Below are 14718 nucleotides of genomic sequence, written 5' to 3'. Positions count from 1 at the left end.
ATGTAAAGCCTTTGTAACCTTACTCACACCACCTGTATCTGTCTCTCTTGTTTCACTTTATCTAAGTCCTTTAATTCTAACTGAACACCAGCAGTATTTTTCATAAAGTTTCATTTATAGATGAATATTGGAATGTACTTTGGGAGGGGAGAAATTGTTGACAAACTTAAGCTGTCCATAGACTTAACTATTGTGAATGTCATTGTTTAATTTTATTATGGTGGTTGGCTTGACTCTGATGTTCAGTTTGTATTTTTGGAACTGCTTTTTTCTTAGAATTAAAAGACCAACATTAAATGTGTGTATTTTTTGAGAGAGAAGAATGAGTTTTGACTGTATTCTTGTGAAGTACTTGGTGTCATCATCCCATCCTTTGTTCTTTAGCTTTCCTGTTACCGTCCTGGAGACACTTGCCCTGTACATAGACACTGACCAGTGTTCCAGCTGGGCTTGAGGGATGATTTGTTACAAGGTGTCATGTACTGGAAAATGCTGCATTAGTGTTGAAGATACAGTTAGAGCAGTAATTAAAGCACACCTTCTAATGCCTTTCTCTCATTTTATGTGAATTTCATTGTATGTAGTAATGGAGTGTCTAAAGGAAAAAAACAAATATTGCTGTACCTAATGATTTCATTTTGGTATGACTTGATCATTGTATGTATGCATGTGTGTAAATATATGTAATTCAACTTTGTTGTGGTCACTGATTTAGAACCATTTCTATGTGTATCAGATTTAATATTTTTCTGTTATGTATTACTTGTATTACAGTAGTATTTAGGTAGCTGAAGGCTTTCTTCAGGTCAGTCTAAAAATGTTGGCATCACATGAAAAAGACAGCAAAGAAATAAGGGCACATTACTGGTCAGATTTGTAAAATAATCATCATAGCAAACTACTTGTCAAATCATTGTACTCAACAAAAACTTCAAGAGGAAATTTGAATAAAAAGTATGCTTGTCTATGCATAACAGGCATCTCGAGTGAGATTACGAAGTAATTTCAAAAAATATCTCATCATGATTTGTGAAATGAAAGCCAAATGAAACGAAAGCCTTGAAGGTGAAGACAAGCAGTTTGTTGTCTAGGGAGCTGGGGGGAGACAGACATGGATAAACAGCAAAATGGTGCTATCTTTGGAATATCATAATGAAGTGATCTTTAGTGTTATATTTTAAAAGGACACTGGTGAATTGAGATGGAACATGCCAAGGCTGGAAACAGAGCAGTAGTCAGAACACAGTGATAAGGATGATCTGGACAGGAGCATCAGTTCTGAGCACAGAGGGAAGAGGATGAATCTTGCAAATGCTATGCAGGTAACATTTTCAGGCTTTAAATGTGTCACTTCTTGTTCTGTCACATCTGGGTGAATGAGAAGTAACACTGCAGTTAAAGGTATGGTGACAGAAATGGTATTTTGTAGAAATGGAGAAAAGGGTTAGGGATGCTGAATTGCTTGGTCAAATGCTGAACTTCAGCTTATGGCTGAACATGTATGTGGAGTTGGGAAGTTGAAGTGGGAATGACCTTTTTCTGGAAAAGATAGTGCAGAACAATAGTAAGAAAAGCAACAGATTAATATAAGAAGCTGTGCACAGTGTAAGAAGCTTGGAATTTGTTGCTTTTGCTCATCTTTCACTCCTACTGTTCAGCAGCAATGAAACAGAAGATTTTGTATTGTCATGATGTTTTTATCTGTGTTGCATTTCTCAGTCCTTGATGTTCCTCTTAGCTCATCTGTTTTATCAGATTTTTAAAAATATTCCAGTATTGAGATCTATATACTGTTAACATCAACATTTGTTCCACTTTGCATTGTTACCAGAACATTTTCCTTGCAGCTATCAGATACTTTTTTTTTCCCCTCAAATATATCTGTAGCTCTTACTGTTCCTCTCATATTCTCTTTCTCCTGATCTTTTCACTGATATGATTCCACTGGTGTGTATGTATTACACTTGCCTTAACTTATGCTCCCAGCTTCTGAATCTGGCAATTTCATGTTCTCTTCTGATTTTTAGCTATTTTGTGTTTGGCATTGATTGATTTTTATGTGGTTTTCGTTTCTCAGTCTCCTGTTTACTTCATGTGTGGTAGCATTAACTAGCAATCTTGACATCTGCAGTCTTCTTCTAATAAGCTCGGTTGCTTACAAACCTGCTTCATAGCAAGAAGTTAGTTAATAGTTCTGTCTTGCTGTAAATAAAGTTTATTATTCTGTAAATACCATTTCTAAGTACTTAATTTGTTCTTTACTATTCCCTAATGAATACTCACAAAATGTTGCTGTTACTGCATTCACTCATCATCCATCGGGGTAATGACTGCTTTGCTGCGTTCAGGTTTTCTCATTCATGAGCATTACTAAGGTTGCCGACTTTGTGTTTTTCATGTTTGCTGTAACTTGTTGTTCATAGCTTCACAAATTGCTTGCATGATAGCAGAGACTGGAAAGCAGGAAGTTAGCAAAACGCTAGAGATTACCAACAATGGCTGGAAACTCAGGGAAAGGGAAATAATGAACAGTTGGAAAGGTTTTCAGGCTGTAGGATGTTACAGAAAACTTGTAGCAGGAGGAAAAGGTGTGCATAAAAAGGGAAATAATAATAAGGTAGAACTAAGAACTGATCAAGGTAACAATGCAGAATTCCTTGGTTTGGGTAAGTGATGCGTTTTGAACAAATCTATTCTCAGAACTGTCCTTTCTGACACATTGACTAGGGAAGCTAAATGGCTTGTGGCAGGAGTGTGTGTGTGTAATATGTATGCTTCCATGTAAGACTAGACAAGTCCCAGTAATGAAAACCAACTTGAATGCATTTAATTACAGTGGGAGTTTATTCTTTCTAAGGAACTCTTCAAGAGAGTTATGAAATGTTTATTTAAAAATACAGCCTTTGAATTAGCCACTGAAGGACTGAACCATCCATCAGTCCTTGCCTTCTTTCCTCCCATGCTTTTTCTTCTTGTAATAATGAATCCAGGTATTGTATGTGTTCACCTGCTTTACAGCCCTTCAGAGGTAACTGCTGAAGCATTAAAGTGGGAACACCTTTTTGTTTGGCCACTTGGCACCAAAGTGCCAAGCTTTCCTCTCAGCCTTTCCTCTGGTGGTGTCATCTTATGGGAGAGAAGTGACTGGGAATAATGATTCCTGGAAAGGCAGTGTAAGTGAATAATGACTGAAGCATGTGCTTTGTAGGGGGAGTGGTGGGGTCTGGTTCTGCCTTTTCCCTGCTCAGAGGATTTAAGCAAGAGTCTTCTCATTAACTTTTTGGGAGATTGACCGAAATGTCAGCAGCTTTCAGTGTGGACAATCATCGTCTCTTGACTTTGTGTTTTACCACACCCTGAAATCATACAGTGTAACAGAAAAATGACATTAATTAGATGGTTAATGACAGGCCCTCCAATATAACAAAGATACAGGCTATCAATTATTTTGGAACTTTTTTTCTTTTTGACAAGTCTATTGCTTCCTTAAGCTCGTCTATTCCAGTTTGGCAGGTACCAAAGGGAGAGTGAAGGATACTTTGTTTCTAGAAACTTCGTACACACTCAGGAAAGAAAGGGACCTGAGAGCTGTATGGGTTCCAAGTTTCCTTTATTGTCCTCAACTGATAGCACGAGAGAAGGCATCCTTCAGATCCTTTGGGTGAAAGAACCTTTTTCAGTGTAGCTGTGTTTACTATTAAATATTAGAATTATTATTTTATTTTTTACTATTTTATGATCTTTACCTGTGATACAAAATTAAGTAAATGGTTTGGTTTGAAAACAGACAGTAAGGCATATAGCTTTTGATGTTCTCTGCAATTATTTGGAAATACGGTGCTAACTCACCTCTGTGTTAGCATTCCTCCCTGTCTGAAGAGTGAGTTTCTGTGATAGGGTACTACTGGAGTAAGGGGAAAGCATGGAAAAGCAAGGGCTTAACAAGCCATTTCTCAGCAGTAACTACGAGTTACATGCCTCAGGTCTGCATTAAAAGTTAAGTTTTAAAATGGAAGAGTTTTAAAAAGAATTATTCTTTGAAACTAGGAAAGACAGGAATTTTTAAAGACACCAGATATAGCTCAAGGTACTTAGTTCCAGGCTGTCTTTAATTAACTGTTGGGGATAATTAGTCTTTAGAATAGATTGCCATGTAAATATCTATTTTAAAAGTATTCAGGAAAAAAATAATTCCTGTTGCTGGTCGAATAAAATGTTTAAAGAGGTAGTGTTACCACTGTACACATGGTTTTGGGCTGAGGATGCTGCTGGAAACCTGACAGATGAGGAGGTGCTGAATGCAGAGTATGCAGGATGTGCCAGTCTGAGGTGCAAGGGTGTTACATGGAAGGCAGAAAGGGTCATTGCTTCCAGTGCATGCTTTGAGAGACCAGAAAAGGGAACTTTTGCCTGCATTTCTGATTTCTTTGTCCTAAAATAGATTTCACTGTGCATGTACCTTTTCAAGCCAAACCTGTGTTTCTTCTGTCATTAACTGCCCAACATGGCAACAGTGCTGTACTGTACTATTTAATGATATTTACTTCATTGATTCAAAACACAGTACAAAAAGGAAGTTCCTATTTCATCCTGTGAATGTGGTTAGCAGGCTTCCAGATGGGCCTTATTTTTTAGGAGTCTTACAAAATGGTAAACAAGCTCAGCTTTGTCATGTAGAAGTTGAATAAGATGAAAAAAATGGTCAAAAATTTAAGCTTTTAGTCTCAGATCTTGCATATTCTTTACAAATAATATGAAAACATTACCTATTACAACTAGTAGTCATCTATATGATGGCATTCTTATTTGCTACTTTGATATTCTGTGATACTACTTTCCTTTTTCCTTGTTTTTTCCCCCAGGTGTCTTTTATTGACTATACCTAATGGGAAACAGAAGTGCTTATGTTGTGAAATGAATTGTTTCCTTAGAAGTGGAAAATACAGGAATTACTGAAAGTACTCAACCTGTCAGATTGTCAGTTGATGCTTCCTCCTGAAAGATACATTTTTTTAAAAACATCTTCTCCATAAGTTCACAAGACTTGTCATGCTGTTAACTGGAAATGCACAAATATGCACACAACTTAGAATAACACAGGAAGTCAAAGTACCTTCTGAAAAATCCTTTCTAAATAGGGTTTGTGAGGACAGGTAGCTGTTGGGTTAGAGCAGTGAAGTGTGTTTTGACTGCCAATTTGCAGTTGTCTTTCTGTGGTATCACAGGTTTACAAATTACTAAATCTGTTCCTTGGGGTATTTCCTCATGCTTTTTTTGAGGTGAGAAACTTGGGACTTTATCCAGTAACACTCAACTAGACAAATAGTTGCCCCACGTCACAGATGCTGATGTAATACCTTGACTGGCCTGAGGGTCTTGCTATCTCTTGTTTTAAACACAGGACTTTTCTGGTCTCAGTATTCCTGACCTCTACTATAACTTTGCACAAGGCAGGCCCTGCAATTCTTCCTGGAATTGCTCATAACCTTACTGTCTGTATACCTGGAAGCTATGCAGTGTGGGTGCTGTAATAAACTGCAGGGGCAATGATGAATCTAAGTATTAATTAAGGTACAAATAATAGGAAAAAAAACAAGGCTCCTATCTGACAAGCATGTGATAACTTGAAAAATAAATGTTACAAAGATCAGAGGTTGCTGCAGTTCTGATCTGACACCTATGTCAATCTTACTTGCATTGATAAAGTCAATCCTGGGTTACAGTAAATAAGGTGAGAACTTGAAAACTGCTTGAGGAAGAAATAAAAAAGCTGCATTTCTACAGAGTTCTTATCTTAGCATCCTTTTGCAGCATTCATAGGTAAAGCATGCTTTTATTATAAAACAAAGAGCACATGGATTTAAACTTAATTTATTGAAATTTCATCTCTGTTTTGCATAATTCAGCATCTGCAAGTCCTAAAGCATCTAAATCTGAATAAAAAGTCCTTTTAAGAAAAAAGTTTAGATTTATATTCTCCTTGGTTTGTTTTATACAATCAAAAGCAATCTAGTCTTCAAAAATGAAACTTTATTTAGCTGCAAATTTACATGCCAAATCCATACCTATGAAAAAACATATTCCAGCTGCCCAAGTCAAAGCAGTTATCTTTAGTTATTCCCTGATTCATTTTCTATGATGAACCTAATATAGGGAGAAAATTCAGTCAGAGCTCTTAGCTGCACAACAGAAATTTCTTCCAGATAAACTCTGCTGACAATTGTGTTACTTTCCCTCTACCAGAGGCTGGGATGTGTAACTGGAGAAACTGCTGTTCAGTCTTGCATCTGATCAGAGATCAGGTCTGTATTCATTAGCAGCTTAAGCTAATACACCCCTGTTTTGCCAATGGATGTGTAACCACTGTCAGAGGCACAGCAGAGCAGCTGGAGAACCTACTTAATCCCTTGAGGTGCCCTTGGAAAACCTGGCAGAGCTCATCTCTGGAGGTCTAGTTGGAAATCTAGAATCTAGTAGCTTTGTAAGAGGTAGATGTCTTAGTCACAGCTTTACAGAGCTGATTCAACATTTTGCAGATGGTTTGTAATATAACACCCATGGTGATGCAAGCAAAGATAAATCTCCTCTTCTAGCTAAAGGGGCAGAGACCTAAGAATCTCTTTTGCCTGTCCTGAAGGGACCTGATAAATTCCTTGGAAGTTGACTTCACTGAGCTTTGGCTTACGCCGTGATGTAGACTGATGGTATACTGGTTCTGGGAGATACACAGGGAAATAGCAGAAAAATATTTACCACTAGCAGAAAGATGAACTTTTCCTAGACTTTGTCCTGATGTCTATAATAAGCCTTCTAATTCCAGGTAATTCACAATAGAAAGCATCATGTGGAAAAAACATATGCAGAACCCTAAATGGAAACAACGTTATTTTGCAGAAAGAAAAAGAAGCTCAACAGCCTTTGGGGCTCTTTATAACAACTTCTGTAAAGAATACATCTTTTTATTATAAAAACTATTTAGAAATATTATTGCTAGGTCCCACTGGCTGAAGTTGAAGTGCTGTTTCTATGTACTGTAGCCCTTGCTAGCATCTGCTTTACTTGAACTAAATGTTTCTTCATGAACCTACTTGACCCTGTTTTATCTCCATAAAGTAATTTTTGATAACAAAGTCTCAAAATTGTAATTCTGTGCACCCAGGTGATGCAACAACAGGCACAACACCAATACATGCACTTTTTGAAAAACACTTTTTTTAAAAGTGTTTTTAAAGTGTTTTTTAAAAACACTTCTGTGGTGAAATGGAGTTTAACACATTTATACAAGAAACTTCAGTGACTTGGCACATGGTAAAAATTATTAACTTTAAACTATTAAATAAAAAAATTACTTCTCACACACCAGGGGTTTTGTCAAGAGTTCTCAATATCATTACTACATTAACAACTACTTCATCTAGAAATTATATATTATTGAACTGAGGATAGGTTTGCCTTGGTTAAATGATTATTACATAGTTGATCCTAAATCTGAGGCCTGTATTACTGCATATGTCATTCATAGCTTACTCATATGAGCAGTGTTTCTGTATCTAGCTATTCATATGAACTGGGTGTAGTTGTACAATTAAGTTGTGAGGGTGAGCAGAATGGGAAAGTTTAGGTGAAGAGCTTTGGGTTTTCATGCTTATGTAAATCACCTAGTTATAGGAAACTGCTAGCTGTAGTAGACAAAAACTAATACAAAATAAATTGGCAAATAACATGGATTTTACAAAATTAATGTTAGAGTAAGATTTTCAGATTCTAAGATACCCCCTAGCCCCCTTATTAAAGGACAGAACAATATGAGAAATGACTTCTTGAAAATATTCTATTATCTGAGGTAACAATAACTAAGAGCTGACAAACCATACTTAAAGGTGTGTGTGCATGTGTTTGTATACCATGTAGTCACTTGAATCCCATGTAACAGCCAAATAGAAAAACAGGGTTGTACAACTACAGGACAAAGATTTATGAACAGGAATTGCACCTCTTTTCTCCAATTCTTTTCAACACTGACTCAATATCATATTGGTGCTTTTTTAAAGTACTGATGTTAGTCATCTGTCTATAAAAACAGTTCTTACGCATTTTTCTCACGTTACCCCAGTGCTGAAAATTTTTACAAACATGTAACTTTCAAAAAATAAATGACAGTAATTACAGACCACCCCTTGGGGCCCCAATCCTGTAAACACTTAGGCACATATGTAAATTCACGCAATGTTTAACAGCAAATAATAAACCCATGTCTAAGCTACCATTTAAAGTTTTATGTGAACATGAAAAAATGACAGTATTAAGATGACTTTCCATATGCACCAAGCATCCTCTCTGCTATTTATAAGTTAGTTACTAACAAAAACTAACAAATGCTACATGTACAAAAGAAGTATTTTTAGTAGCACTTGCAAAAAGTGGAAGAGCTTGGGGCAAGGTGTTTTGTTTACATCAAGAAAAAACCAAACAAGACCACCCCCACCACAAAAACAACCAAAAAGCCCACGAAGTCAAAAACTGGAGTCTACTGCCTGTTCAAAAGACTCTGAAATGTCATGGTTTTCTTTTTTTTTTTTTCTTCTTCACTGTAGTAGCTTATTGCTCCCACTCTTCCCCGTTACCTGTTACACTGTTACATTCATACTGAATATTAAGTTCTACTTTTCCTCTTATCTTCAAAGAGACTTTTCAACATGTAAACCTGAACAGCTGATACCACCACCATCACTCCCAAGTTGACCATGGACCAGAAATTCACTCTGTCAAAGTTGCTCTCTTGTATATTTCGGTCACGAGCCTCAAATGCTCTGAGCAGGGTCTGAATTTGGACACTTTTGCTTAATCTGGCTTTGACACTGTTGATGGATTCCTGGTGAATAGCAAAAGAGTAGAGGGGGAGGAAGGGAAAAAAAAAACCAAAAAAACCTTGAATTAAATTCATAGTTTGCAATACATACAAAATACCAATACGCTTACCAGCTTTATTTTTTTGCCAAGTAGACAGAATTTTGACAATAAATTGAGACTAGAACTGGAGGTCCAACAAAGGACACATTGCATCTCAGGGAACCAAAGGTCGTACATAAACACTCTGGCATTAACAACAGCAGCTCAAGATCCACTTCTTGTTTTATATTTACAAAGTAAATACCTGGTTCTATAATCTCTTAGGGTTTCATCCACAATGTAACAGTCATTACCTAAAAGCTGATCTGAGGAAGTGCCAATTTATATTTGTGATATAATTATGGGACCCTGAAGTAATTTTTACTAATAAGAACAATATGTGCAGTAACAGGAGGTTACAAATTAAAAATATTAAAAGTTAAACTCAGTGGTAACATGTTCTCTATATGGACATTTTTTCTGTTGCATATTTAGTCAGTATTTCAAAAGACCTATTTTTTGAAGCCAAGTAATTCTGATCATGCTAAAGTTCATAGGTTACACAATAAGAAACATCAGCCCCACAAGAGCTTTGAAAATAACATTTTCCCCAGTAAATATTTTATCTTTAAAAAATTAAACTACTAAGAATTTATTTAAGTCCTCACAGAATTTGCCAGTAAAGCAATAACTTGACCAAGTAAACAATGGCATCAAATACTCATATTAACTTTATGAAACTTACCTATTTTTTAAGATCTGTAAGGCCCTCAAATAAAGGCAAGTTCTACATTTTTTTCCTTTTGGAAGAGATACCAGTATGGACACAAGTAGCTACCAAATTAATTCAGGTACTGCTCGTGATTACTGTGGGAGGGATTTGCTTCACGATTTCCCTATAACCTTAGTTTATTTCTAATTGTCTTCATTTCAGTCTGGCCAGCTTTTCCGAGTCTGCGTTTGGGTTTAATTATTTCAAAGTGCATTGTACACTGTAAAAGACCTTAGACATTTTTGGTTCTGATGTTGAAAAATCTGCATGTTGTTTCTTGCAATAAATGACTTGATTTTCTACTCTGCATACCAGTGCACTCAGTGTTTGAGGATGTTGGTGACTTTTGGGGTTTTTTGTGGTGTGGTGTTTTTTGGCTTTAAGATAGCTGTTGTCTGTAGTTGAACAAACAATGGCTTATGCATCCTACCAAGCACTTCCAACAGTGGTACAAGAACACCAACTAATCCTCTGCTTCCACAGTAATCTCAACATTTAATGATCATGAATTAACATGTAAGCTTGGACTGGGCAATAGTCTTCATCCCACATCCAAATCAGTTCAGAATACAATTAAACCAAACATTACCATTCATAGAATGTCTGCAAAGGTGAACCTGCAGTATGGTATTAATTAACTCCTGTCCCATTCATCAGTTTGAAAAGATGGAAAGAATTTTTTATGGGGAAAAAAGCCTAATAAAATAATAGATAAATCACTGAAGACAGAAACACTAATCCATACACTGGTTGGGGCACTTCAGCAAAGATGGGAAGGAGAGGCTGATCCAGTACTTTATTTTCAAACACTGACAGAAATCCATGCAGTTATTTGAACTATATGACTGGGATTAAGCAAGATTTTAACAGTACATATATTATGAACATAAATATTTGATTTGTTGCTGCTAGGGGAAAATGTCCCATTTTAGTGTAGGAAGAAAGGAAGCTGAATTGGAAACAGAGTGACTTTAAGTGCTAGGCAGTTTCTTCTTGCTGATTAAGCATCTGTTCTCAAAATATTCCAAGCTTTTGTGTGGAAATGAGATCCATGGTGGTAGGCCTTATGTATGTACTCAATATATGGAACTGGAATAGTTTCTAGCATGGGGCACTAGACCAAGACAGAATGGCTGAATGTCACTGAGTTTTTTTCTGAATGTTCTTACGTTCAAATAAGTTAAAGACCAAATACTAACCAGGATGTCTTCCAGTTTCATATCTAGGAGATCTGTGCCTGTAACATACTTCTTCCAATCTTCCTGATCTTCTCCATCTTCTCCCATATTGTCCAGGATCAGTTCAAAGAAAATCACCTTTTCAGAAATGGTACTGAATGTGTTGTCAAAGCAGAACATATAATCCCCATCTTCTGTTTCCACCCTGTATATATAAGCAAAATGTCATTAAACTACAATTTTTGTGATGATTCTCAAAAATGGAGGGTTTTGTAAGCAAACATTTCTCCTTAAGACTGACAGTCACACTTAGAAATAACTGAGTATACTTATGTTAAAATATGAACTCATAAGACACGTAGCAGATTGCAGTCACAGCAAAACAATCCCACTGCCTCTAAAGGCTTAAAATGATGAAGACAGCAGCTTACTTTAATTTTCCTGTATTAGGATTTTGAATCACTGTTAGTCATTACAGACATATGAGTGGAATTCTTACACTCTCTAGTAAAAACACAGTAATTATGTTTTGATATAAGGACTGGAAAAATAGGGGACTTCTCTGATCTTTGTATAAAAATATGTGGTTTTTTTATTGTAAAGAAATGTAATAAAAATATCCTTTACTTCATGGTAAGCTTCATGTGAGAAGCATTCAGTGTTTATAAAAGGATAACTGGTACTCTCAAACTGTCCTATTACAATGTCCTTTTGTAACACTATGTCCTAAGTAATAAAAAGTACTCAGCCTTTATTTTAGTTATATTTGGTAAAGAAACCAGAGAAATACTTTATGTAACATGTATAAGTCTGAAGATTTTAAACTTACGTATGAACTCCATCTGATTTTCTTTCATCAAAAACTAGAGTTTCACCTTTTGGAGACAGCAGATGAAAATCAATGTCTAATCCTGCTCCATCTAGAACCTATGAAACAAAGAAAAAAAGGCTCCAACCAGTGGAATTTCTGTTTACAGTGCTGACAGAAATGCTTCTGGGTAAGAAAAAAATTTTAGGTAAGCGAACTGACACAAATAATCTGTAAACTGAATCTGTCTGTATGAATTCACACCAAGTTAACTGGAAACAGATTAAAAAGTGGTTCAACACAAAAGCTTTTTAGCAATTTAAAATCTTAAACTGAATATAAGGTAATCCTGCAGGGTTTATATTGAACTTTTGCTAAGTGTTTTTAAGAACGTGTACAATCTCACCAATGAGCAGGGTTACACAACCTGTAAGACTACCAACAGATGGCTGAATCTAACATTTCTATAGCAGCTATCTTTGATATATAAATGCTAGTTCAGGTGGAAATTTTATAAAAAAGATGTCACTTCTATGTACATAAACACATATATATATTTAAGCAAGGAAACAATCTATTCATTGTCATCCTAACATGTTTTTGTTGGGTGAATTACATGTAGAAGACACAAAGAGGCTTCTGTTGAAACTGTACCACAGAATGTTCTCACACTTCACTGCAGATTTAAGTCTGATTTCCCCCAGGGCATTCTCTTTTCTCAAAGAAAGAAGGAACTGAAGGCATTTAGCTTCCTTCATAATAAGTGTACACATATTACAATACTGTGCTGCTTTAACTGTATAACATGGTGGCAGTTTTATCACCACATCTATTGTTTTGTTGAAATTCTCTATCCAGAGGATAATAAATGTATGAGGAGGCAGAGGGATCATTTTCATGACTGTTACTTAGGTCCATTATAGGGATTTTTCTGCTTGTTTGCTTGTTTTCCAGTGGGCTCTTGCTGAAATTGAGGGTAAAGTTTACACTGTCTTAAAGTGACACTGGAGACTTAGCAAAGAAGAGAAAGGACAAGGAAAATTAGTAGCTAGCAGCTATTCAAATTAAGAACTATATATAAGGATATACCTTTGATATCATACAATCTAAACACCCCAAAATTTTTTTCATATTAGCATAGTGGTTTTTGCATTGTCTTTGGTGATTTGGTGACTGACCTGCATCTCTGTATTAAATATTCCTATGCTTTAGCCACTAACAATTCCAGATAATTAAATACAAAATAATTCTCTCTCCATTAACATACAGAGCTCCTCTCCTGCACATTCAAATAGAAAGATAAAGCATTAGTGCTCAAATTTATGCCTGAGTAGCAATAAATTCACTGTTTTACACATTTGTTCCTCTAAATAATTTTAAAGTTTTCATGACAATTAAAATAAAATCATATTTGGTCAGTGCAAAACAATCTTCTGTCTTGGTTAGACCAAGTTCTGAACACCTCAATCTTTCATTCTGTTCAGTTCTGCATGTAACAACAATTAGGAAATAATCAGGAATTTCAGCTTTGAATTTTTATAGGGAAGCATTGGGGTATTAGGAGAGGCAGAGCCAGATCTCATCCAATTCTGAGGAACAGTAAATAACAAGATAGGAAAACATTCACTGCTGCTTCACTCACTGTTCCTCTTCTACTGAGTAAATAAACCTTTTATTTTAAGGAGAAAAAAAAAAAAGTAAAAAAGTAGCTAAAGATCTCTCCCAGAGATATCTTTGTAGCTCAACTCTTCCCAAGAGGAGCATCAAGACTTCAATGTCAGTCTAGTTAAATAAGACTCTTTTTGTAAAACTTTAATGATTGTGACAAAAGCTGTTTGTTTATTATAGATAAATAAACAGATAAATAAGGGGGTTGTGGATCAACAACAATTTTGTTTGTGCTTTATTGCATTTACACAATGCCAGACGCAAACTTTCCACACACTTGACGTTCTGAAGGATGGCAGACAGACATCTTGTAAAGTAAAAAGAAAAATTCTTCAAGAACAATTTAAAACGGGCTGTAAAGGTTTTTTTTCCTGCAAAAGATTCAGCTTTTAGCAGCGTACAAATGCACCGTGGAGCTGCGAGCGCTCCCCGAGGCCACAGAGCGCGGCCCGGAGCGGGACGTGTGGGCAGCAGGGCGGCCCCGTGTCCCCGGGACCGCTCGGATCCCTTTGCCCCCCGGCGAGGCCGCGCCAGGCGGCTCCAGCCTCCAGCCCTGCCCCTGGGCGAGGGGGGGGGAGGCCCGGGAGGGGGCAATGAGCTCCCGGCAGCAGAGGCGGGCGGTGCCGCCGCCGGGCGAGCTTCGCTTCGGTAAGAGGGAACCGGCAGCCGAACCGCCCCAGCACCGCCCACGGCCCGGGAACAGCAGCAACGCCGTTGAGGTAAGATGCGGGACCGCCCAATTCCCGTCAGGACTGCCCCGCGGGGAGGCCCCTCGCCCGCCCGGGGCCGCCCCCGCTGGGCCGCCCGGCCCTGCCCGACCTGGTACTCGAGCTCCAGCGAGGCCTCCTTGCGCATGGGCTGATAGAAGCACTCCTTGCGGCCGGCGGGAAGCGTGAAGGTGAAGTCGCTATCCAGGGAGGGGCTGAACTCGGCGGTGCCGGGCGGCGGCAGGAGCAGCGCCAAGCACCCCAGCGCCAGCAGCAGCAGCCGGGACCGTGGCGACGGCCCCATACCGGCAGTGCGCGGCGCCCGCCCTACGCCGATCGCCCCCGCCGTCCCGGAACGAGTGAGGGGCGGGTGCGGACCCCGGCGGCGTGGGCGGTGCTGCCCCCGCCCCTCGCGGGTTTCCCCCAATCGGAGCTTCCGCCGCGCAGCCCCGTCCCTCCCGTAATGCACCGCGGCGGAGGGAGGCGGTGGCTCAGCCGCACCTCCCCGGCCTGGCAGTGGCGGCTGCGCACGGTGAGGAGCGGCTGCGCGTGCGCTGGAGGGGCCGGGCGGGCTGTTTGAACGGGGGGGAGGACGGGACCCAGGAACTCCCGTACACGAGGCGGCAATTGGGGTCGGCTCCGGGCCGCTGCCGGCGTTTGTCTCTTCGGAACAGACGGATAGCGCATTGCTGCCTC

At 38.5% G+C, this 14718-nt stretch overlaps 1 protein-coding gene across 2 annotated transcripts; it reads right to left on the bottom strand.

Moving 5' to 3' along the window:
* Positions 1–2917: 2917 nt before the first annotated feature.
* TMED5 (transmembrane p24 trafficking protein 5) lies at positions 2918–14409 on the bottom strand. 2 transcript variants are annotated; one of them, XM_030454785.1, is made up of 5 exons: positions 14135–14409; positions 11669–11766; positions 10861–11044; positions 8625–8872; positions 2918–3356 (listed from the first exon to the last, which is right to left on the bottom strand). In XM_030454785.1, the coding sequence occupies exons 1-4, from the start codon at positions 14324–14326 to the stop codon at positions 8654–8656; spliced, it is 693 nt and encodes a 230-aa protein (XP_030310645.1). In that variant the 5' UTR covers positions 14327–14409; the 3' UTR covers positions 2918–3356; positions 8625–8653. The 2 variants fall into 2 exon arrangements, with proteins under 2 accessions (XP_030310645.1, XP_030310643.1); XM_030454783.1 differs by lacking the exon at positions 2918–3356 and having other exon boundaries at positions 4092–8872.
* Between the last annotated feature and the right edge of the window lie 309 nt (positions 14410–14718).

The sequence above is a fragment of the Calypte anna genome, chromosome 8 (assembly GCF_003957555.1).
Source record: "Calypte anna isolate BGI_N300 chromosome 8, bCalAnn1_v1.p, whole genome shotgun sequence".
Taxonomy (NCBI): Eukaryota; Metazoa; Chordata; class Aves; order Apodiformes; family Trochilidae; genus Calypte; species Calypte anna.
This window is presented reverse-complemented; position numbering and strand designations above follow the sequence as displayed.

What these genes read in the sequence shown, in the direction of transcription:
- TMED5 (XM_030454785.1), bottom strand. Translation starts at nt 14,326, where the DNA reads ATGGGGCCGTCGCCACGGTCCCGGCTGCTGCTGCTGGCGCTGGGGTGC. An exon ending in AAATCAGATGGAGTTCATAC is followed by an intron (nt 11,045 to 11,668) that starts GTAAGTTTAAAA and finishes TTATATATACAG; the next exon opens with GGTGGAAACAGAAGATGGGG. An exon ending in TGAAACTGGAAGACATCCTG is followed by an intron (nt 8,873 to 10,860) that starts GTTAGTATTTGG and finishes GCTATTCACCAG; the next exon opens with GAATCCATCAACAGTGTCAA.